The following is a 23,635-nucleotide window of genomic DNA, read 5'->3' on the forward strand; positions in this document are numbered from 1 at the left end:
AGATCATCAAAAATGCATGACTGGGCCTGTGGACTGATGTATGATGGAGTTACATATATTGTTTTTTTGCATAGATCTTCTTTTTAACGCTGAGTGTTAGCCAAGGTGCTTACAAGAAAGTAAAATAAGGAATGACTGGTGGATGGATATAATGATAGATACTAGACATATACACTGCCTGCCAGTGACATATGCAGCCTATAATACACACATATCTCTAAACTAGACATTTGGCAGTGTTGAGGGCAACAGTTCTCACTAGTGGCTTTCATATCTGAAGCCGGCTGATTGAGACTAATGGATACAACATGGGCCTTAGAAATGGCTTCCACATGCAAGAGACAAGCATATGTGTGCGCGTGTGTGTGTGTGTGGGGAGAGAGAGCTGGTACTAGATATGGGAAGGTAACATTAGGGCATGAATATATATGTTTTATGTGTATATGAGCATGTGTGTTTGTGCACAGGTATGGGGTTTGTGTACCACCGTCTAATAGACTGGAAGAGCAGGAAGCACTTCCCATCCCTTCAGGTCCTGTTTATGCCTCCTCCAACTTCACACGCACAGAGATCCCATTACACACAAAAATCCCCACAAATACACAGACACATACAAACACACACACAAACTCATGAAAGTAAAGGCAAACACAAATCTTCAAATACTTAAAACACTGTTCCTCTTCATCAAGGTTAGACCACCTTACATAACCGAGTGATTCATACCAGCAGCTTTGATATACTTTGTTTTCTAAGAAAATAAAGATAGTGTTCCTTCAGACAGGCTAACGGTGCTTGGAACTCTGCAGGTTGGTAGTACTGGAGACTCATCCTGTTGCGCTGCACAAAAAAAAATGGCAGAAAAAGGAGCAGCAGCTCTTGTTTGCCGAAACAGAATTGTTGCCACATTGAAATCTATAATCAATTAATTATTGGAGATTAAATATAATTTGCATGAGTTTCTGTGTCTATGTCTCTTCCCCTCCTTGTGTTATAGACACACTGCACACAAACACGTACTGAATAATGGAATTCACTAAAAACATGTGGTGACGCCATGACTTACTGGTAGTTAGTCATTGTTACAATAAGTGATTGAAAATGTGTTGCTGTCATCAGTTAATAAAATACTTCTTTTCACTGTTGTGATGTTATTTTTGAGAATTTATTTAGTACTTTCAAGTAGGTGTGGACAACATGGGACATATTACAGTGATTACTGCAGATTTGCATCTGTTAGTATGTCATGTTTTCCTCTGTGTTAAGCGTGTTTTACAGGAACAAAATGGAATAACTAGAAAAAACAAACTGGAAGCTTGAAACTTAGAATAATTTAATTATTAAATTGTCGATTTGTCTGATGATTATTTAATTATTTATCGTTTGGTCTAAATCAGAAAACAGTGAAAAATGTCCATGTGATTTTTTCAAAGTCCAAGATTACATCTTCAAATGTCTCGTGGTACAAAATCAGAAAAGGTTCAGTTTACAGTGATACAAAACATTAGACTGACAATGCCAGACTGAGTCGCCAATGCAAGTTAGTCTGAAACGTCATAATTCTTTTTCAGTTTTCAAGGGGCATTATCAACAGCTGTAGACCAAAATGCCTCTGGATGCAGTTGGATAGATCTATAACCAATCAGAGAAGTGAAATATGTGATATAGTGCTGAGCGATGGACAAAAGTTAACAGACTACAGTGTGCAGAGATGAGCTATGATGATGTAGCATCAATATGTCTATCAGGTCTCTTTACAAAGCTAGGTTTATGCTCACCAATGTATCTCCCCAACATGAGGGAGCGCCAGACAAAAATGACATCATCATGTATTTCGTGTAAAGCACAAAGGCTCCTCAAGTTTTCAGTCTTTGTCTCAAACATGCCCCCTATTAGATCAACAGTTGTGATTGGCCCGACCCAGGTCAGGTCGGCTGGAAATCTATCTGAATGGGTAGAGGGGACCACACACATCTGCCAGAGCAAATAAAACCTGAGCTTGCATTCATCTGGCTCCCAGGCTAATAAAACTGAAAAGGAGAAAATCTTTTATCAAATTACAGTAACAATTTATTATTGAAATAGTTGCCGATTAATTTTCTGTCATTCCACTGATGGATTAACTGACTATTCATTGCAGCTCTTGAATAATCAAGAAAAAAATGTTTCAGAGATTCATTTGAGCCTTCTCACTTTGTAATTTGATTATAAGAAGAGACGATAACATGTAATATTGAAAGACAGCGCAGCCCTAAAATGGGTAATACTTGTCATATCTTAATAAATGGGGAATAAACTGGTACGTCTTCAGTAGTTAAAGTAAGTTTACTTAAAAGTGTAGTTGTGAGTAATGTCAGCTCCATTTAAAAAGACAGCTCTGTTTTGTGCATTGATTTATTTTTACACTGAGTGAGATCAGCTGATGAAGGTCGGTGGCACTAATGACTTCATGCTCCTGCCTGGACCTCCGCAAGTGCTATGTTTGCTTTCCCTCATGCATTAATAAATAAAGCAACAGCACAGTAGTTATATTTGGACAAACACAAGATCAGAACCAGATAACTGGATTCTATCAACAGCTCATCTCATCCCTAGAAATTACTCTTGTATTCTATTGTTTTTACGTCTTTTCTTTCATTTCACTCAAAGCAGTCTGTCTACGTCTGAGGAACCTTTCCGTAGACATTATATATGTATGGCTGTAAAAGTGGGAATTAATCTATGGAGTTACGCCAAGTATGTGAAGGAATTTATTTGGAAGAGTGAAGAGGGAATGTGAAATGGAGACGAAGAACGCGAGAGGCAGGGGACAGGAATGAGAGGACAGATAGAGAAGTGAGCGAGAGTGGATAGAGTAAATAAACATAGCCGGGAAGTGTTGAGTCCACGCACAGGACGCGGTTTGGTTTGTGTGTGTGTGTGTTTGTGTGTGTTTATCAAACCCAGCTGGCTCCCATTTGCCCAGGAATGAGTCTGCACCTCTCAGAGGCCCAAGCCTGCCCTGCTTTGAAGGCCTCTGTGTATGTATGTGTGTGTGTGTGTGTGTGTGTGTGTGTGTGTGTGTGTGTGTGTGTGTGCGTGTGCATAATAACAGCTTCATTAGAGCGCCGCATGATACCGGTGAACACATAAAAACACCCAGACATATATTTACTGTATGTATATTATGTGTACGTCCTCTTACGTGCTCATTTTAAACACACGTACATCCACTCTCAAACACAAACAGTCATCCTAGCACACGCATAGACCCACACAGATTTCAGGTTTCACAAGCATGCACATAGACCCCTAAACAGTCCCAAGGGGTTGGATTTAACTGCTTCCAGATGCAAGTTCAGGACAGAGCACAGACATACAGACAAAATCTTCTGCTTTGTTGAAGTCAGCAGAACTACTCTGTTTAAATTAATTAAGTGCTAGTGGATGGGAAATGACATGGGAGTAGACAAGTTTACTACAAGTGGGAAAACAGCTTGCCGCGGGTACCTGATAATATCCACATGGAAAGCAGCTACTCATTCCGGAAAACTGGGAACGTGAACCTTAAAATAGACTTCACATAAACATAAAACTTTGTGGTCTTACAGAAAGCAGTTTTATAATTGTGTATCATTTGTTTGTTTGTTTTCAGATGTGGCCCATACCTATACTGAGCCCCTCATATTGAGGTTAAATGGCACCCCAGAAAGGTTGCTAAGCGATGATGGAGACAAGTGGAGCAGCGGCCTCTCGCACACGGAGCTTACGACACCCAGCAAGAGTGTCACATGTGAGTAAATAGCACCCCCGCACACACATACATTCACACACACAGACACACACACACACACAGAGGGTGGGGAGGGTTTTGTTTCCATTACCGATCACTGGTCTGATGAGTCACATTGTCCTGACCTTTAACAAATACATTTGCACACCCTGAAGAAATAGGTCAGGTAATCATACACACAGACAGAAATATCTACATTGTCAGCTGAGTAGGTTACGTTTCTGATTTCTGAACACAAGCACCCAAATCTCCACGCTTGAAATGAAATACAATGACTCCTCTTTCCCACTTTCTTCTGTTTCTCTGCTGTTTATTCTTATATTGTTATCTGTTTGTTGTTGAGAATGGGATTGTTAGGGTATCTGCATGATAACGGTGAGAGTGTGATTGGCCCTGTCTCCTTTAATTATCAAGGGTTCATTGGACATCTTCATATTCTTCAAATCAAAATAAATATCCCGAAAAAAGTCTCTTAGGGCTTTGCCATTGGCACTTTTGGCCATGCTGAGTCTAAACCATGCCGTACTGATTTGCGCTTCCATTAACAGTTTAAGCTAGTGAGTTGTGCCAGGTCACATCTGAGATGGACCATCTCCAGGGCAGCGTAACTGTAGTCAGTACCTTTAAGGCATCGACCTAAGTGACCTGGTCCAAGTAATATTTTACGTTCTACCTGCATTTGATCCTTTTTGCCCTTGGGGTCTGATCCTGTACAGTCCTTACAACCAGCCACATCAGCAAAATATCTGTTGCTCATGTCTCAAGACTCAGAGATGCGCTCCTTAAGGCGAACAGTCAGTTTAACATTTGCCCAGTAGTTACAAGCTAACAAAACAGCAGTGGCTAACGTCTAACACTGGGCCAATAAAGGATACCAACAAACTCCCTCCGACACCAAAACAGCTCAGCTTTGTCAGTCCGTGCTGGAGCTCACACTCCCGCAGCAGCAACTACAGCCCATACAGTCTGTGGTGTGATAAGGTCGAGTACGGTGTATTGACAGGGTTGGCAGTTGGCAGTTTACTACACTCCATTTACATTATGGAGTACTCTATTGGTATCTGTATAACCTTAAGGATACTGGTATTCATAATGGTATCGTAATTTTCTAAACAAAACCTAGCCCTAACAATCTGCAGAGTTTGGAAAAAGCACACAAGACCGCCTCCAAACAGGTAATGGTGACTTGAGATTGGGCTTTGTCATCATGAAGGAAGGATTCAGTGACATGTTTAAATAGTCTTTCGTCATCCAGTCTCTGTTTTTCAAGCCTGAAAATCCATGATGATAAATAGCTGGCTAACAACCACTGTTGCACAGTACAAAAATAAACAGCCCTACTGAGCGCCATGCTTTTAACATCATTAGTTAAAGACACACCTTTAAGTAGGTAACCCTGTTGTATAGAGATGCAAATCCCTGTCATGCTGAGATGATGTGCGGAGTCAAACTGAATCAAGCCAAGTGAGCACATATGTATGGAAGAGGCTATCTGATTTGGTTGATAGAGATCTAGGCACATCCAGGCAAGTTGTCTGCACTAGTCTCTGTAAATCAGTGCCTCAGATGTGTTTCCAGGGTTTGCTATCAGTATTCTAAGATACAGTCGATGAGTATCGACTACAGCACATGCTATTAGAATTTAAACAATGATTTATTTTTGAGCTTTCATAAAAACTAAAGCCAATGTTTTTTTCCAACACACCCTCTGTTATCCATGATATCCACCCACATTCATGTCACTAATATCACTGTCCCAACATAAGCTGTAATCTCTGCTCTTTATAAAGTGTCTATGCTGGCATCTTGGCCGCCTTGGAGTTCAAGATGGCGGCCAAGTCATCACATTATCTGTGGTTTGAGTCCAGTTGGGGACTGTTGTTAAATGTCATTCATCACTCGCACTCCTCATTTCCCTTCACATCTCCTCTATTTTTAGATAAAATGAGGGGAAAATGAAAAAAGAAAGATAAAGGGAAAAATGCCTGAAAAAAACATCTGTGCTCTTTGTCCCTCCCTGTCCGTTCACACAGCTCACCACTCAACTAGCTTCAGTCTGTCAAGCTTGTCATGTTCAACAGTCTTGGGCTTATGAGAAACGGTGTTTGGTAATGGTTGCTTAGAACAGAAATATGAAATAAACAACATTATTACATCATTTTGTAAAACCTTGCCATCCTTGTCTACACTATTGACTGTGAAATAAAGATAGATAATGTGACAGCTCCCCTGAAGTGAAGCCAAAACATCTCATGGCCAGCTGCAGTATGGGTCAAACCCTGCCATGGGACATGAACCAAACTAAAAGTTCAAGGTACACGTCAAATAAATCTTTCCCAACAATAGTTTTAGTCATTGTTGGTACTTTTTATCAGGCTGATGCATGTTCAAGTGTCTGTTTTTCTGATTAGTTTTGTTTTAATTAGTTATTTGATGGTATAAAGAGAGGGTGTGCCATCATGATTGACAGCTGTGTTTGCCAATCAGTGTTCTTGCGATCAGTTTAGCTGCTCACGATTGGTCAGACAGCAGGAACTTGATACACCAAAGATCACTACTGCACAGACTCTGGCACCCAATGACGTCATCAGGGCAAGTTGGCAGCAGCCGTATCCTGGATATTTTGGCTTCATTTTTGTACAGTGGGAGGAATTGGAGACGCGTTGTCCATCTTTATATCCAGTCATTGGTCTAGACATATGGATTAAACCACACAGCATAAAGTGGAGCATGGTTTTGTTCCAGGGCTGGATTCTTAGTCATTTGCATTATTACAAATGTCAGTGTGATTTTCAGTGAGGTTCTCTTACTTCTGTAACAGAAACCAGAAGCTGGGCTCTCTACACTGTGATCTGTGAAACTGTTTTTGCCCAATCCACTCCAATAACATTTCTCATTGCTGTAACATAGAATTGCTACTGTAGTTGGCCGTTGTACTGAAGTAAGAAAATTGCCGGAGGAGAGACCAAAGTGTCTCGTATTGTGTGTGTTTTATTTACACTCAGCTGTCCAAGTCTAAACTACTTCCCAAAATCCCCAGCTGTCCACTCATTACACTCTATCAGCACCTCTCCACCTCAGTTTGCTGGCGAGGGGCGTCGCAACACCTGGAAGCTCTCCTTCCAGAGTCATATCACCAATCGCCAACACCCATTTCCCTCCCTCATATTACAAGTCCCACGGTTATGTTTCAGCCAGAGACTCTCCTTGATGTGCAGTCGCTCCAACTCTCTGTAGCTAAGCCAAAGGTTATGCAAGTGTGCTATGTCATTACCCCGCCACATATATTTTTCTTGCTTTCACTCCAGTTTGAAATAAGTAAAATCTCGACCTAATCCTCAAACTAGTTCTGCTATGTCATTTATTCACTTAGAAGACCGAACTTCACAATAATAAACACCCACAAAACTGTAAGTTGTCTGGATGCTTTGCCTCTAACCTAAAAGCACTGTAAAATTTTTAAATGCCCTACAGCGGTCTAAATCTGTCCTTCCTGTCATTCAAAGACGAGGAGGGATGGTGTAAGTGAATGGGGTGCGATTGAGTAAGCTGAAATCTGAGCATGTGCTAGAAAACTAGCATTTCTTTCCTGGAATCCAGGGCCAGCCATGGGTGACGTGCACAAACACACAAACCTGCCCCGTGGTAATAGCTAGTTTGCGGTAACTAAATAACCAGCAGTTCGGTCAGGAAATGGATAAGTAGGTGAATGCAGTGCGTTTTGAGTAGGTGTGTGAATGTCTGCTGTCTCCGTCTATGTTTGTGCCTCTACCTGTCCTGTCTACTGTGTCTATTTCAAGCCCAGGCTGGAAGGCTGAGATGTTTGGATTAGGTTTTCTTTCTGCCTTTTTCTCTCTCTGTGCTTTATTTTACATCCCAATAAAATCTATGAAACCCACCAGCTCCATATGCTGTGCCGGGAAGGTTATGCAACTACAGTAGGTTCGGACAAAATGTACCGCCATGAACACCAGTCCTCACTGGCTTACCATTTGCCTTCATGTGCCTCCTCCCTTCATCCATAGCTTCCTCCTTCTGCAACTTACACAATCACACGTGTTCACGGGACTTGAACCACAAACTTAACAGTGGGAGTTCAAAACTTTACCCATTATTCAGGTGAATATGCGTGCTTGTCTGCTTAACAGTTGATTTGTGTATCATCTCTGAACCCCATAAGCCACTATCAGCCTGAGTGCAGTTTAATATATGGTCTGTGTCATCTGCAACCAATCAATCAATCATCTTGTGTTCCTCTGGCTTCAAAATGAGCATGAAGACGTTACAAAATAGCTGTGACTCAGGTCTGTGGTGAGGTCATGGCTGCGTGACATCTGTGAATGTGTATGCCAGTGTGTTTGCGAGTGAGAGGGTGAGGAAACAGAAGCAAAAACAGAAAAGCTCCTCATCCCGTATGCCCCGTCTCGCAGTGATGACATCAGGGCTATAGAATGCGTCTGGCCCTGGGCCTATGACAAGCTGTCTGAGAACAATGTGCAGAGAGAGCTGTTAACATATGTGAGTGTGTGTTATGACCCCAGTCGAACACGCACACACAAGCGCACACATCCCTGTCAGTGATGTCATGAATACACTGCCGTCTTTGACGTCACGGCTGCAGCAGGACACACATGTTCACAGATGTTTAACTGCTCACACTCTTTTGGACTCTCGAGGAAACACTGACACATGTAATTCATCACTGACAGCATCACAGTAGCATTTATGACACGTTCACTTTGTTTATTTTTATCAGTTTGAAATCTTTTCACTGAATGAGGTCATGACATAAACCAGATAGAAGACAGTTCTTTGTTATGCATGTGTGAATGAGGGCATGGCGTGTAAGGGAAATGCTGAGTGGGGCTGTTTGTTATTATCTTGTCATCAAAGGGGAGGAGTGTGCAGTGTGTTGTTGGTGGGAAATCTAACAGGACTGTGACATTGCCTTTAATTAGAGACCAGTCACTGTGCTGAAGCTGTTTTCCATCTCTGTTCCTCTGCCTTAATTCTCTCCTTCCTTTTCTTTCAGTCTCTCTTGTCTTCCTCTGAACTTACCATCTCTTTGTTGGTCACATTTAAACCAATATTTTACTGTCAGATAAGGGTGACACAATGTTGGAAAGTCCAGCTGTGCGGGTAGTGGTGGGTCATGTGTGAACAACGTGGCTGGCTGATGCCTCAGGTCAGGGTTTAGTGTTGCTGTGTGTCATGTTGTTCTTGCAACTCCGCTGCTGTTTCCTCTTTTCTTCAGAAAACAGGCCCTGACTCTCTCCTTGAAATATTTGCACACTGTTTCCATTCATTTGTCAGGTGAAATTCACACAAATGAGTCAAATGTTGCAAAAAAACAGTGAACCTAAATGCCTTTCCAGCAGCTGGGTTTAAGGGAATAAATAGTGTTTCTGAATGTCAAATAACCACATGAAAAATTGAACAGTTTTTCCAGAACTTTTGGGTATTGGGCAAGTTGTTGTTTTGCGTCAGCTAATGTCATGTTTCATGTTTTCAGTCAAACACAAAAACAAAAAAATGTACTTTGGCAAAGTTCAAAACAAGATACAAAAGACTTATGCCCATGCACAGCTGTGTTTTCCTGGTATAGAGGCGGCTCTTCCGCAAACATGTGCAGGCATGAACACGTCAGTCAACTTAATGTTGGCCGACCCTTTGAGTGCTGAGGTAGTTTGATCATATTTAGGTTATTGTATGTCAACACTTTATAGTGAAAGAGAGCATCTCAGTGATTTGTGGTTAATGCAAAATAAATAAGACACAACACATTCAGCTCAGGATAAGACCTTTAAGACTTGGTGCTGGATCCATACATAATAAATACAGAAAGAGTAGGACAGCACTCCAATTTGACTTCTTAATATTGCTACACAGACGTTTTGGGCAAGACGCCCTATAGGTGGAATTGCCAGAATACACACTGAAGTAGGGTTTCTTGCCCAAAATGACCTTGTGGCAATATTAAAAAGTCAAATTAGAGTGCTGTCATAATCGTACCCTTTTTTTTTTGTGGTTAATACGCCTACTGTTTAAAGGCTAATTCCTGTTATTTTCTGTTTCTGGTGTTTGTTTGCTATCATAAGGATTGATTGGGTTCAAAAGTTCCTCAAATACTTAACTCTTTTTTGCTGTCCTTTGCTAGAAGTGCAGCTCTCGAGTACACCCTCAGGGACCGAAACAAGCTCCGACAACTGAACCTAAAAGGCAACTGAAACATGTCGTTTTAACACAGTAACACTCACAATGAAATCAGACCTACCTGTTGTACCTCTGTCTTTAGATTTGTCTGTTGCATAAACCTTCCTTATTGTGACGCTGTATGCACATCATATTGCATGTTCTGTAAGTTAACTGCCCACTAGGAAAAGGTTTAAGCTTTCTATTGGTAGCCACAGATAAGGTGAGGCAGGTTTTGCAGGCTTTGGCACAAGCACACAGTGCATGTAGGAGTACCACTGATGTCAGTGATCCATCAGTTATTGGTTTCAACCACAGCCAGATACACAAGTTTTACAGAGAAGTGTATGAGTAATGCTATGGTTAAAATAAAAAGATCAAATGGACTTCTATGACTAAAAAGTTGTGGTAAGAATTTTAACAGAAGTGCTCTGTTAAACTCTGCTGTCTTCATTTAAATGGTGGGATACTGTGTGGTAAAAGTGGTGAGACTCTAAACCAGGGATAATCAACTTGCTTTGCCCGGGGGCCACTTTTTCAAAATGACAAGATAAGATGAATAAAAGAGGTAAATTCAGTTGAAGCAGCTTCACACAGGTCAAGTGTACATGGGTGTTTTTATAAGATTTAAGGACATCAGGGGCTTAGGGGGGTGCAAGGGATTCTCCTGGCACTTCTTTATAAAGCTTTATTTTGATGCTTTCTCAGCACTTCGGAATCTTATTTACATCCAAAGTACAAAAAAAAATTGGACAGTTTTTCATGATGAATTAGAAAATGGACAGCAGGCCACCACACACCCTATCGTGGGCCACATTTGGCCCGCAGACTGTAAATGGAGTGTCATTGCTCTAAACAAATGGCTTTTTTTCTCCCCAATTTAAAGTAACAAGAATGAACCTTTCATTTCAGCCAAAGGTGAGTCACAATTTCGTGACTCACACCTAATTTTGAAGCTTGTGCATCTGACTTAACTCTGTGTTCACAGTGCTTTTTCAACACAGCGAGCGGGTGCGACTAAACAGGCCTCATTAACACTGTAGCATTGGTTGGAGCGCTGTATAGCAGCCAAAAATGTGGGAAAAGTTCATTGAAAGCTGCAGCAGCAACTTATCATTTTCCCATTCTCACAGTGTTGGTAGTTGACACTTTTGGCTCACAATTAAAAACAGCTTTGTAAGAAAAACCCCAGAGCGGAGTCAGTGGGTAAGATGTCTCTGGGAGACAGGGCGAAATGTTTTACAGGCACTTCAATATGGTTACATGATTTTGAAATGGTGTGCAAATATTTTGAAACTGAACTTCTTTTGCGCCAATCAAGCCAAGCCCACATCATTCTTTATTTTCATCATTAATGCCATATGTCTTCATTGACAAAACAATTACACTGCAAGCAATCGACATTTGCTTTAGTGTTTAGAGAGCAGGAAACATTTGGTCAGCATTTGTGCTCAATATGGACAAAAAAGCATTTATGCTCATTTGTGTATTGTGAGCAAGGAGGCAGATTTTTGGGTGCGCTCACCCTCAATCCATTCATCCTTTTTCCCATGTGTTGTTTACTAATCAAGTTGCATGTGGGAGTGCACATTTGCTCAGGGGAAAAAATATATTTTTCTGCACTTCTGTGACTTACCATCTCACGTCTGTAGTTTAGACATTTCAATACTTTCAACACTTTAACCTACATAGACAGACAAACTGCACCAGAGGAGACGGCAGGATAAAGCAGCTGGAATAGAGACAGACAGAGTTCATAGTCACTCTGGTGACTCATTCCAGCAGAGGATAAGTAGAGAGAGAGAGAGAGAGATGAACAGCAGATCTCTGGTCTGGGAGGGAGGTGTGTAAGTACAGGGTAGCTGCGAGACGCCAGGAGCGAAGGAAGAGGTGGAGGGTGTGTGAATGGAGTGTGTGTGTGTGTGTGTGTGTGCTGCTGCATTCAACTGATGGTGACTCACTTGTGCTCGCTCAGCGGCCCAACACATCTGCACAGACGTACATGTACATACACACACACATCAAGGAGGTCTTAAGACCCCCAGTGGTTGATGCTGCTGTGTTAGCGCCGCACCCGCACACTCTGCGGTTTCCCAGTCTCATCATGTTAGTCATTTGGCTCTTTATTTGCTGTTATTTTTAACTAGCTCCCACTGCTGAATCATTCTGTTTATGAGTCACACCCATGCATCTTCCTGGTCCAAATATGCACAAGCAGCAACCCATTTCTTTGACTTTGTTTTCTCTCTTTCTCACTCCATCTTTCTTCCCTACTTTCTTGATCTCAGACAAAGGGACCTTGTGTTTTTTCTGTGTCCGCACGTGTTCTTGCATGCATATATTTGTGTGTGTGTGAGTGGGTCTAACCTCAAGCTCTGTTTGGAGACAGTCCTGACTCCTCGTCTCTCTCCGTCTGTCTGTTTCTCTGCCAGATCCGCCTATGTACTGTTCTCATACACACACACACACACACACACACACACCACAAACTCACAAAAAGTATGAATTTCTCAACAACTCACAATCCCCTGGACAATACAGACCGAGAGGGAATACTGAAAACCTGCACACAGCTTCCCTCCCCTCTCTCTAATCCGCTTCTTCTCTTACCGACCTACATCCTGGCCAGCTCGGAGTGTTAAAATACGGCATTGTGCAAAAAGAGAGAGCAATGAGAAAGAAAGACAGGCAGAGAGGAGATGGAGTGAGGGAGGAAAAGAGGAAGAGAGAGAGAGACATAACACAGCAGAGCAGCAGGTATTGACTTTTGACATACTTTCGACGAGAAAGTATGGCTCTTTCTCACTGGCCCTGCATATGCATGCACGCCTACACACTAATGCACACAGACACACACTGGCCCTGCAGCCTGCCAAACATCTGGAGCAAAGTTAGAAAACGCTGAATGAAAGAATCTTTAATAACACTGGATTGGTTGTGTGACCACGGCCGTCAGCCAATCAAAACAGGGCTGGATGGGTTATCTGTCTTCGAGCGGTTATCGAACGGACGCTTTTATTGCCCGTCGTGTTTCATAGCTACAGCTCAGGACCACACTCTGTTTGCCTCCCAGTACAACTGTGTGTGCGTGCATCTGAGGTACAGCTTTGATTTTCTGTGGCTCTGTTGTGCTCTACCCTGCCCCGTTAATTCTCACCACACCTCCCGACACCAGATGCTTTCAGGTCAAGAAAATATTTAGGGCCTCAATAGGATGGTATTAAATACTACCATAATATATAAAAACCAGGCCTCCGTTTTATTCTTCTTTTCAGGGTGTGTGTTTGGTTTGGCAGAGGAGGTGCGTTTTTCTGCCTCCATCTCTCTCGCTTAGTAGTTAGTACTCGATAGCACTTGGAGGTAAAATATACTAAGTGATATACTGAACCAAGATGAACAAATGCGCACAGTCTCTGTGTACTTTTTCATCAAAAACAGTTCGGTATTAGGACTTCACAATGTTCAGTGCTTGTAGGTCAAATGTATCTCTGGTTAAGAGGATGAAATGTATAACTTAGCAGAATCTCCAATAGGCAGCAGTGCTAGCAGATAGCCAAGTCGGACATTTGTATGGTCCAAATCAGAGGACATGTGGCTGTGCATTCATCCCCGTTAATGCAGCATCAGCTTAAACTTTGATTGAGACAGAGAAGCAATGTCTTTGCCTCATTTTTTCTGCTGCTGACAAAAACAGCATATCATCTTCATAAATATTGCCTCCACACCCTGTACTGTTACAAAACAGGCTGCTGAAGTCTGCTGTGGGACTACAACACTTTGCCTAATGTTAGGGCCGAATTTGATGGTAAACCTACTGTCATAACGAAGCCTGAATGCAAACAGTGCTATAAAACTGTGTCGAGCAAGTGAGGAAATACTTCACACCTTGCCAAGCACACTAGTGAGACACCAAGACCTCACCAAAGAGTACAAAACACTACAAGTTAGCGAATAAGCTAACTAGCTAGCCAGCTGGTAGGATGGTGATGAGCTGCTAAATTATGACATACGTAATGTTGGTGCATCATTAACATCGCATGTCAATGTCAGGCCTACCCTGTACTTTAAATGGCATGAGAAGCATATAAGAAAACGTTAGTTCTAAAATAAGAAATGTATGAATCTATAGTTATTTTGGGGGCCTCATTTTTGGTGCTTTTTAAAACAGTTAAGCTACATAGCATAGGGCTACCAGCTAAGATGTCTTTTCTACACTACAGTGGCTCTATAAGGTCTTTATGAGTGTCACAATGACGTAATTTCAAAAACGACTCGCCACCACAGGGCTGTAGGCTAAACAGGCGTCTTAGAATGGCATCTTGTTGTTTACTAACAGTAAAAGGGTCTATCTGGTCTCACAAAACGGCCAGTAAAAAAGGCACACTCCCACCTTCAATTTCACAGACCTAACATTGCCCGTATTGAAAACAATGTCCCTTGCTAAAAAAAAAAAACATATGTCTGTCAATTTTGGAACTATTTACAAATAATACACGTGTATTGTGCAGGGCAAGTCTATAATAGGCTGCATAATATATTAACATTTGTCTCAGTAAATGACTTACAGATTTATGGCAATTTGCCCTGATGTCTCTGAAAGTTAAAGATTTCATTGTAAATGTATTTAGTAGACTCTGGGGGTGTGTGTAACAAAATGTGATTGAGTATAATTTCCGTATCAAGTATCGTGACACTAAAATTGGTATTGGTGTAGAAGTCAAAATTTTGGTATCATGACAATACTAGTTTAGAGACATTTTTTATGTTGTATCAAAACTGCATTCTTCCAAAACTAGTTTTTTTTTTCAGAGACAAACACTCCTCTCTTCCTTTCTAACACTCTTTCATTTATGCTGTCTTTTCCCCCGTCATCTCTGTACAGTTGTGTAAGAGTCTAGACAAGTGGTATCAGGGGTCAGATAGAGCTCTTCCCATGAGCTGTTGCTTTTGGGGTGGGCTTTGTAATTGGACTTAGTTTCCCAGAGCCTCCCTCTCCATGACGCGGCAGCACAAGTGTGCACGCACACTGAAAGGAGCCTTGAGCCATGCCTCAGAGCTGTACAGTGATAAGCTGCATTACCCACACATGTTGGCAAGCCTGCTCACACACTATTTCAGTCCTATTCATATGTTTTATATAAATGTTTTAATGAACACCTTTTTTAAGTCTGTCTCAAAGCAATGCTCACATGCCTGTATAGACATTGAAAGCACTGTTGGTCACTGTAGGATATATATGATCAAAACGGGAACAGCTGTAGGGCAGTTAAACACAATGATACGACCTTAATGGTGGTAGAGGTTATTTTGTAAATTATATGACATGAACACATCGACAGCAGCATCAATGATCTGAACTTAACTGATCTGAATTCATTATTAATTTTAAACATGCCTACTGTCCACAGCCTATTGTAAATTAATGTTCTTTTGTCCCTCCCCAGCTCAACCATCAGCCAGATCCACGCCCATCCACCACACCCAGCCATGTCGGACACAGCCCAGCAGCCAACTACGCAACGGAGCCAAGCACCACGCGCACACACACTCCCCTCACACGCACTGTCCGCATCACACACACACACCTCACACGCACACCCTCCAGTCCAATGGGGTCAGGAACGGGGGCCCTCATGAGCATCCTAAGCTGGGCTCCCTCCCCAGAGGCGGATCATCCACCTCCTCGTCCTCTTCGGCGGGACCCAAGCACACCAAGAAATTGCAGTCCAACCCCTCCATCACCTCCCAGAGCAGCAAGAGGAGCAAGAGCAGCTCCAAGAGCAACAGCTCCCAGATTCCCACAGAAGCACAGGACGGTGAGATACAGAAACTGACGGAGGGGCTGGGGGCAGCAGGAGAGGGAGGGATAGTTAGCAAGGTTCAAAGTTTTATTCCACACTTCTGGTCATAGAGGAGGATCAGAATTCTTTGCACATCTTCTCCAACCCAAAAAGCAGTAATAGAAATCACTGCTTTTTCTAAGGTTTTGCCATTAATTAGCACTAGTAGTTTAACATAAACATAAAAAGCAGCAGCCCAGAGCTCAGCTGAAAAGTGTATTGTTGTACCCACTCAAAATTTGCATTGTAATTGCATTTATAAAACTTTACCAACTGCACATTTCCACTGAAAAATGATTTTTCAAAAACAAAAGGAGAAATGCTTCAGGCTGGAAAATATTTAAATACATTAATGTTGTCATTCCTTTTGTATCCATCCTCTTGTCATGGCTTCAGTGGTTGTGTCAACTTTAGTGTCTTAAAAAGTAAACAATCTGGATCCGTGGCAAACTGCAAATAGTACTGTATTTATCAGGGCTGCAGAATATGAAGAAAATATGTGATATGCCATAACATTGTTGAATATGGCATTAACAACATTAGCTGTGAAAAATATAAAGGTATGAAAGTGTACTCAGTTCCCGACTCAGACTTGCGCAATACCTGTGCTTGTGCCACATCGTCTCTCTTGTATCCAAAATACTGCCAGACAGCTGAAGAGCTATTTTTTTAGGCACCAGTTCCTCTCTAGCATTGGCACTTTTGTCTGCACTCATCTTGTCAGTTTTTTCAGAATAGTACAGCAGCACTTGTCTAATAAACCTCACTAGCATATGTGCAGTCAGCTGATGCCTGACAACGAGGGCTCTGTCTGATTGGCCAACAAATAGTGCCTAAAGACAGGAAGTAATTAATACATTGTTAGTATTTTAAAAGTGGAATATCCCAGTGTTCCGCGATGTGTTCATCACGCAAGTTGACATCGCAATAAAGATAAAAAGCAATATATTGTGCAGCCCTAGTGTTAGTCATTTTCAGTTTAATGTAACTGTTCCTTTTAACAAACACTTACAAGTACAGACTGTACTGTCTTCTGCATGACTAACACCGACACTGAGAGCTTTACAAAGAGGAGTGGTTCTGTGGTTGAGCAGAGAGGTAAAGATAAAAGGCTTATTACTAAAGGAGATTTGGTAACACCAGAAATTAGGTTGTTTTTTTTTTTACTCTCTATTCAAGAGCAAGTTTTTGTGCTAATGCCACCAGGACATTGGCAGTCCTTAGTCTCTGAAGAAAAATGTTTTTATATGAGTTAATTACTCCATCATGTCTCATGATTTCTGACCTATCACAGTGACTGCACTGCCAAACTATTTATGACTCAGTTTCATTTTTTAAATTTCAGTTTGCTTTATTGGCGTGACATGTAAATACGTTTGTGATGCCAAAGCACACAGAGAAGGAAAATACTGGATAAAGGAGAAAAAGAAAAGCCTATTAGAAGACAAACTGGTTACATAAAATAATTATGACTGGTGAACATTAAGAAACTCAATCTGTCTGCTTCTCTTTCTCCCCAGACTGCTGTGTCCACTGTATTCTGGCCTGCCTCTTTTGTGAGTTCCTAACTCTGTGTAACATCGTGCTGGACTGCGCCACCTGCGGCTCCTGTGCGGGTGACGACTCGTGTTTCTGCTGCTGCTGTGCTTCGGAGGAGTGTGGCGACTGTGACCTGCCCTGCGACATGGACTGTGGCATCATCGACGCCTGCTGTGAGTCTGCAGACTGCCTGGAGATCTGCATGGAGTGCTGCAGCCTTTGCTTCTCCTCCTGAGGACCCCCGCCACCACCACAGGGGGCAAAGTAGACGTCTGCTACACACTCCCACAAGCCCAGGAACAACTTCGACCAGTGCCTTATCAGAGCTGAGAAGTGCACCACCCAGTCTTTGTTGCCTGGGCTCTGTGGTTTACACTATATGGCTGGCCTAGTTGGCTTCACAAAATGTCCAATGTTTCTTACAAGGTTTGCCAAGAAAAAGCTGCTGAAAGCAGTCACTGGTGAATTCTTCCCTCCTTTATTGATCAAATGATGGGACAGTAGCTTCCCCGCCTTGTCTTTGCTGTCGGTCCATTGCTACACAGCTGGATGTATGGTGCGGAGTGAGTTCCAGCTGTGGTCCACGAGGCTGTGTAGACCGGGCCTCTGGACCCTCACAGAACAAGCTATTATTACAATGGAGCCCCTTGTGCCATCTGAATGACTGGAGTTCTCCAAGCATGAAAAATGACCTCCAAAGGCAAATGAGAAAATGGCTCCATTTAACCGGATTTTAGTGTTTCTGAAGATAAGAGCAGCAGCATAATGGGAAAATGGATGCTCAGATCTCAGTAGAAATGTAGTCTGTCCTCCTGTCCTTGGCAAGGTTAAAGTCTTCCAGTTAGATTGCTTACAGTGGCCTTTGTGACACACACACACACACACACACACACACACACACACCCTTAGCGGAGGATGTTAAATCCACTGCTGTCTTTGTCCTTGTTGCAATGCACAAAATAGAAAAAACATTAATGGTGGCTTGTGGCAATATTACAAACTTCTTTTGTCAATATGCATCTCACTTAACAGACTTATTCAGAGAAGAAACATGATCGCGTCATGCATCAGCCTGAAAATGGGTCCCATTAAATGAGTACTGTAAGTGATGGACATCAGAGCGAATGGTTGATAGCATCGGTCATGGACACGTTCTCTCCTCTAACATGTGAAGGGAGAGAGTTCTTAATCAAAAGTCTCTCCTCGTTTAATGTTTCACATCATGGTGACTCGTACATTGTTTGTTTGGAGGGTCTTCAGCTGTATTCAGTGATTTCCTCCTCATCTGAATGGTCAGAACTGGCAAAGGACTGGTAGAGGATTGGAAGGCATCATCTCTTTTTTTAAATACATTTCATTTTTCTTTGTCGTTCTTGCTATGTGAACAAATGGCCTTGGCTTAGCTTAAGGTCTGAATTTTCAAGTAGATTCCTCGCCTTTACCAAATCTCTATTAATCCTTGTTTTGTAGATTTTAGTGAAGATATTTGCATTTCTCCTCTAATGTGAAAATCACATTTCTGTGTTATCGGGTTTCGCCGGGCTCTCTGTTCAGCAGACATTGCTCAACATCTAATTTAATTCCTTGAGTGAAAATCTCACGACATTATGCTAAGTTAGATCCATACGCTCGTAGTATGAATGGTACTCTTTTGATAACAGGCCCGCACTCTCGTACGCTCAGATGCATACCTTCACCAACCCAATACCTCTTGAGATGTCACCTAGATCTGTTGTGCATTTTAAAATAACTTGATACAAATCTCTCTCCTCTCTGATCAAATACTGTTTGTGCAATCCTTTTTTTTCCTTGGAAATACCAAAGAGTTTTCCTCTTACTGGACCTTGGTTTCTAGACCTACACTTGCTTGTACTTTGAAGGGTCTTTGCTATGCTAATGTGGCTGTGGTTGGTTAAACCCTATTTTTAAGGGCTGAAATATAACACTGTTGATTAAGACTATACACTAAGGCTGTAAATCCACCTGATAACACCAAAGCAGAAAATGCAAGTTTTTTGGAAATCAGCTTGCGAAGATAATATGACTCTTCATGTCTGTTTATATCAGATTGAACGTGTTTCAAATTTTGACACATGTTCCAACTCAACTGAGACAAAATCCTGGAGAGCCCTGGAAAACAATGCAATTTCTTTACAGTACAGAGAGATTTATGAAGGGAGAACTGGATTATGTAATGTGTATAGATGTGATAACAATGTCATTTGTTTGAATTTAAAACATATTCCAAATGCCGATTCTGACGATGTTGCTTCATCTGGGGATGTGTTCTCTGTTGCCAGACCTACCAAGTCACAAAACAATAGGCTGAATCACAATGTTTATCTACAATAACTTCCAGGTAGAAAACATAAAACACACATAAAATCAAATAGCACTAAACTAATGCCGCCTCAAGTAATTCGTTTTTAGACACCTAAAAGAAGTCCACCAAAAAAATAAATATCAGTTTAAGTGTATGCTATATTTTAAATATTTTCACCACTTTACTTTGCTGTCAGACAGCGATTTGAGATAGACGTCATTGAAGCCATCATATTGAAGCCACCAGACTCCACTGACACAAACAGTAATTTTACTTAGCAGAACACTGGAGTTAATAGTCCGTCGCCGCTTTGATCAGTTAGCATTAGGTGTGGGAATAACCAAAGGATCCATGATACGATATTATCACAATACTCAAGTTACAATACAATATTATTGTGATATGCTGAGTATTGCGATAAAACATGTGGCGATATATTACCTTTTTTCAACTGTAAATTATTTCACCAAAGGAAGTAAGTTTAAGTCTGTTCATCTTAATTAAGCCATTTTTTTTTTTTTTTTTAACTTTTTTTTTTTGCAGTAGCAAGATGTATCTAGTGGACTGAAAAGCAATTTTCTTTTATTATTCTAGTAGGCTACTAAAAGTTTAATTTCTATTTGTAATATTAGTAATTTATATGATAAAAAAAATGCTCCATGACACGTGATGAAAATATCGTGATACTTTGCTGTATCAGTTTTTTCCCCCACCCTTAGTTAGCATCAAAGATAAAGCGGGGGAAATATACTAAATATAGTGTACACTCACACTGATAGATTTTATTGTGAGACTACATTAAATTTTGCTGCAGTTACATCCACAGCAGTACATACCTGAGCTTCTGTGCTGATAGATTTAGTTTATCAAAGATGATAGCAAAGCAACACAGTACATAACATTGGCACATCAGAAATGTCAGATAGGTGGGACCCAAGTGTTTAACTATATGTCTTTCAACATTATAGTTATGGCTGAAAATTACAACAGAAACCAACAAATATGCCAATTGCACATATCTCTACAATTGTGTCTACCTGGAAGTGAATGTTGTTGTTAGCATGACGTCACAGTGATGTGGTCTACAGGAGTGATAAAAAAACAAAAAACAAATCTGGTTTGTCAACAACAGAGATTAATCATGACAAATAATAAAAATGAGTCTACAAATGTTAGTTAGCTAATAAGCTAATTTTAGCATAGCTGGCCTCCACTGGTGACAACAGTGCAGCTACTCTGCCTGTTAGCTGGCAGGGTTACGATGAACACTTCATCTTGCTTTCATCAAACTGCTTTGTTAAAGAGATAGTTCACCTCCAAATTCAAAATGTGCATATCTTCCTCTTAATTGTAGCATATTTATCAGTCAAGATTGTTTTGGTGTGAGTTGCTGAGTGTTAGAGATACCAACTGTAGAGCTGTTGACCTTCTCTTCAAGATGATGGCACTAGATGGCACTCCGCATATGGTGCTCATAGGACCAGAAACTCAACAGAAAAACTCAGCAGCAATGTCTCTTTCCAGAAATCATGACCCACTTACTCAAGATAATCCACAGACCTTGTTGTGAACAGTTTCATGCAGGAACTTTTTACTTTCTACCAAACTACATCCGCCAACTATATCACCACACAAAAGGAAGCTAGCTAACCTAACACCACTGAACAATCTAATGTCACAGCTCGGCCAATGGGACCGCTATTATACATCTTGTGCTGTCACAAGCATGAGCCGAGCACAAGTCTCTCGTTTATGAGTAGATGCACACTTCCTTCTGCATGGTGATACAGTTGGCAGATGTAGTTTGGTAGAAGGAAAATAGTTCCTACATGAAACTGCTTACAACAAGGTCTGTGGATTATCCGGAGTAACTATGACTATGATTTCTGGAAAAAAAAGACATTGCTGTTGAGTTTTTTAAATACATTTTTTGGCACTTTGAGCACCACAAGCCGAGTGCCATCTAGTTCCATTATATTGGAGGGAAGGCAGACATCTCTACAGCTGATATCTCAAACATTCAACAACTCACACCAAAACAATCTAGATTAAAAGATCAAACTACAAGTAACAGGAAAAATATGTGTCTTTGATTTTGAGATGCACTGTCCCTTTAAGGCAAGCAGGACTATGACTGCATATTAACATATGTTTCCAACCTGCTCATTTTACAGCAAAAACAATAGTTTCACTGTTTATTGACCCAACCCAATCGACGTGTTGTTTCCTATCATTTATGACTGTGCATAACCACAACCTCACTCACATTTCAAGATTCTTACCACTGCTGCAGCGTCTCACTGGACTCAAACACAGTCAAAAGGGGCTATCTTTAAGGCCTTCAAAATCAAAATAAACACAGTTTTCATAAATGGGAAGCTCCCAGACAGGCTTATCTGTGCTCGCAAACGTTGCTTCCCATTATGTTGAACTGATTTTTACTTTGCTCAAATTCCTGTCTCCAGCTCAGATGTAACTGGAGGAATAAAGTCAACAAAAAAACTACCTGTGACAGACAGCATGGCTTTGCAACTCTCTTTTTGGCAGTAGATCATATAAACATGTCTGACTCTCCTGTGAGGTTCCTGGTTTCCAAAAAGTAGCTTCACCTGAGTTTTTGAGCAGGTCCTGTTGGACTGTAAAGTGCAGTGAGGAGGTGCAGCAGAGTGCTAAGTCTGTCAGTACAACATAAATCATGTGAAACAACATTTTTAATAAGGTTTGGGTTGAAAAACAGTGAACACATCATTTAAGTTTTATTTAATGATGTTGGAATAATATTTTATGGCTTGATCATTAAATACGACTTTATGTCTATGCTAAGAAGTGCTTTGCAATTTGCAGAGGATGGAGGCAGTCTGGAGGGAGGGAAAACACTACTTGCTTGGTCTGGAGATGGAAAACGCTGTCTGGACATAGAAAGTCCCCAGATGAACGCTGTTCTTACATTGGGGTCATTCTCTGGATTGTTGAGATGGTTTGGAGATACGGAATTGATGTTGTGTCAGACTGGATCTCCAAATATTTGTTCTCAATCAAGCTATTATAGTAATACTGGAAGAAAACCCATGTTTACTTTCAACATTGTCCATACTCAGTATTATCAGTATTTTGTCTTAGAATTACCTTGATTACAGAAATTTGTAACTGTTGACTTTCATGGATTTATTATCTTTTTATGAGATGTAATTTGGATATTGGTTTAAAGGGCTGGCCACCTCTGCTAGTACTCGTAAAATGATTCTAGCCCAGCTGAATTGTTACTAGACTGTAGTCCACTATAATGTCATTTTGTTTACACTACCCCCATTTTATGTCAATTTGAATTGCTGTCCTGGAAGTCACATTAAAATCTCTTAGTTTAATACTGAATAAACAATGTGAACTCCCGGCTACATGTATCATTCTTTCTTCGTTTTCACATAGGGTCCATGCTTATTAAATTAAGGCCTTATTACATTATGGTTACATAAATAGTCCTGTTGCACTGTAGTCCTACCCTATTAGAAAATGTCCATGAAGCAATGCCATGAAATGAATCTAATAACAAAGAAGTGCTTATTCATCACCTGTGCAGTTTTGAGTTACTGAAATTCAAGATGCTGCTTAAACTATATTCAAACATTTGACCTTCTTACCTGCACTGCTTGGCACACTTACGTAACTAATAAGAAGGCAAGACATGTATCCACGACCAACAAGGAAAGAACACACTGTATCCCTGGGGCTGAAAAAATAGGCCATTGCAATGGTGCCACAAACAGCATTACTTCTAAAAAAAAAAATCCAAGATGGCAACGGCCAAAAAGCCAAACTTGAGGCTTCACAATAGTCCACAAATACATGGGTGTTGCCATGGTGGCTACGTCAGTTATTTTTATGCAGACTATAATTGTATCTGATAATCACTTTCTACTCAAGTCAGCTACTTTCTATGTTTTCTGTATGCACAAATTCAAATGTATTTGC

At 41.0% G+C, this 23,635-nt stretch overlaps 1 protein-coding gene across 3 annotated transcripts in view; it reads left to right on the forward strand.

Moving 5' to 3' along the window:
• The window catches only part of mdfi (MyoD family inhibitor), a 40,030-nt gene extending 16,971 nt beyond the window's left edge, over positions 1-23,059 (forward strand). For all 3 annotated transcript variants that reach the window (XM_033625792.2, XM_033625795.2, XM_033625794.2), the window contains exons 3-5: positions 3,635-3,772; positions 15,409-15,780; positions 17,325-23,059. In XM_033625792.2, the coding sequence (XP_033481683.1) occupies positions 3,635-3,772; positions 15,409-15,780; positions 17,325-17,578 (764 nt within the window). In that variant the 3' untranslated portion in view covers positions 17,579-23,059. The remainder of the gene's footprint in view (positions 1-3,634; positions 3,773-15,408; positions 15,781-17,324) is intronic.
• Positions 23,060-23,635: the final 576 nt, after the last annotated feature.

Source organism: Epinephelus lanceolatus, chromosome 1 (assembly GCF_041903045.1).
Source record: "Epinephelus lanceolatus isolate andai-2023 chromosome 1, ASM4190304v1, whole genome shotgun sequence".
Classification (NCBI taxonomy): Eukaryota; Metazoa; Chordata; class Actinopteri; order Perciformes; family Serranidae; genus Epinephelus; species Epinephelus lanceolatus.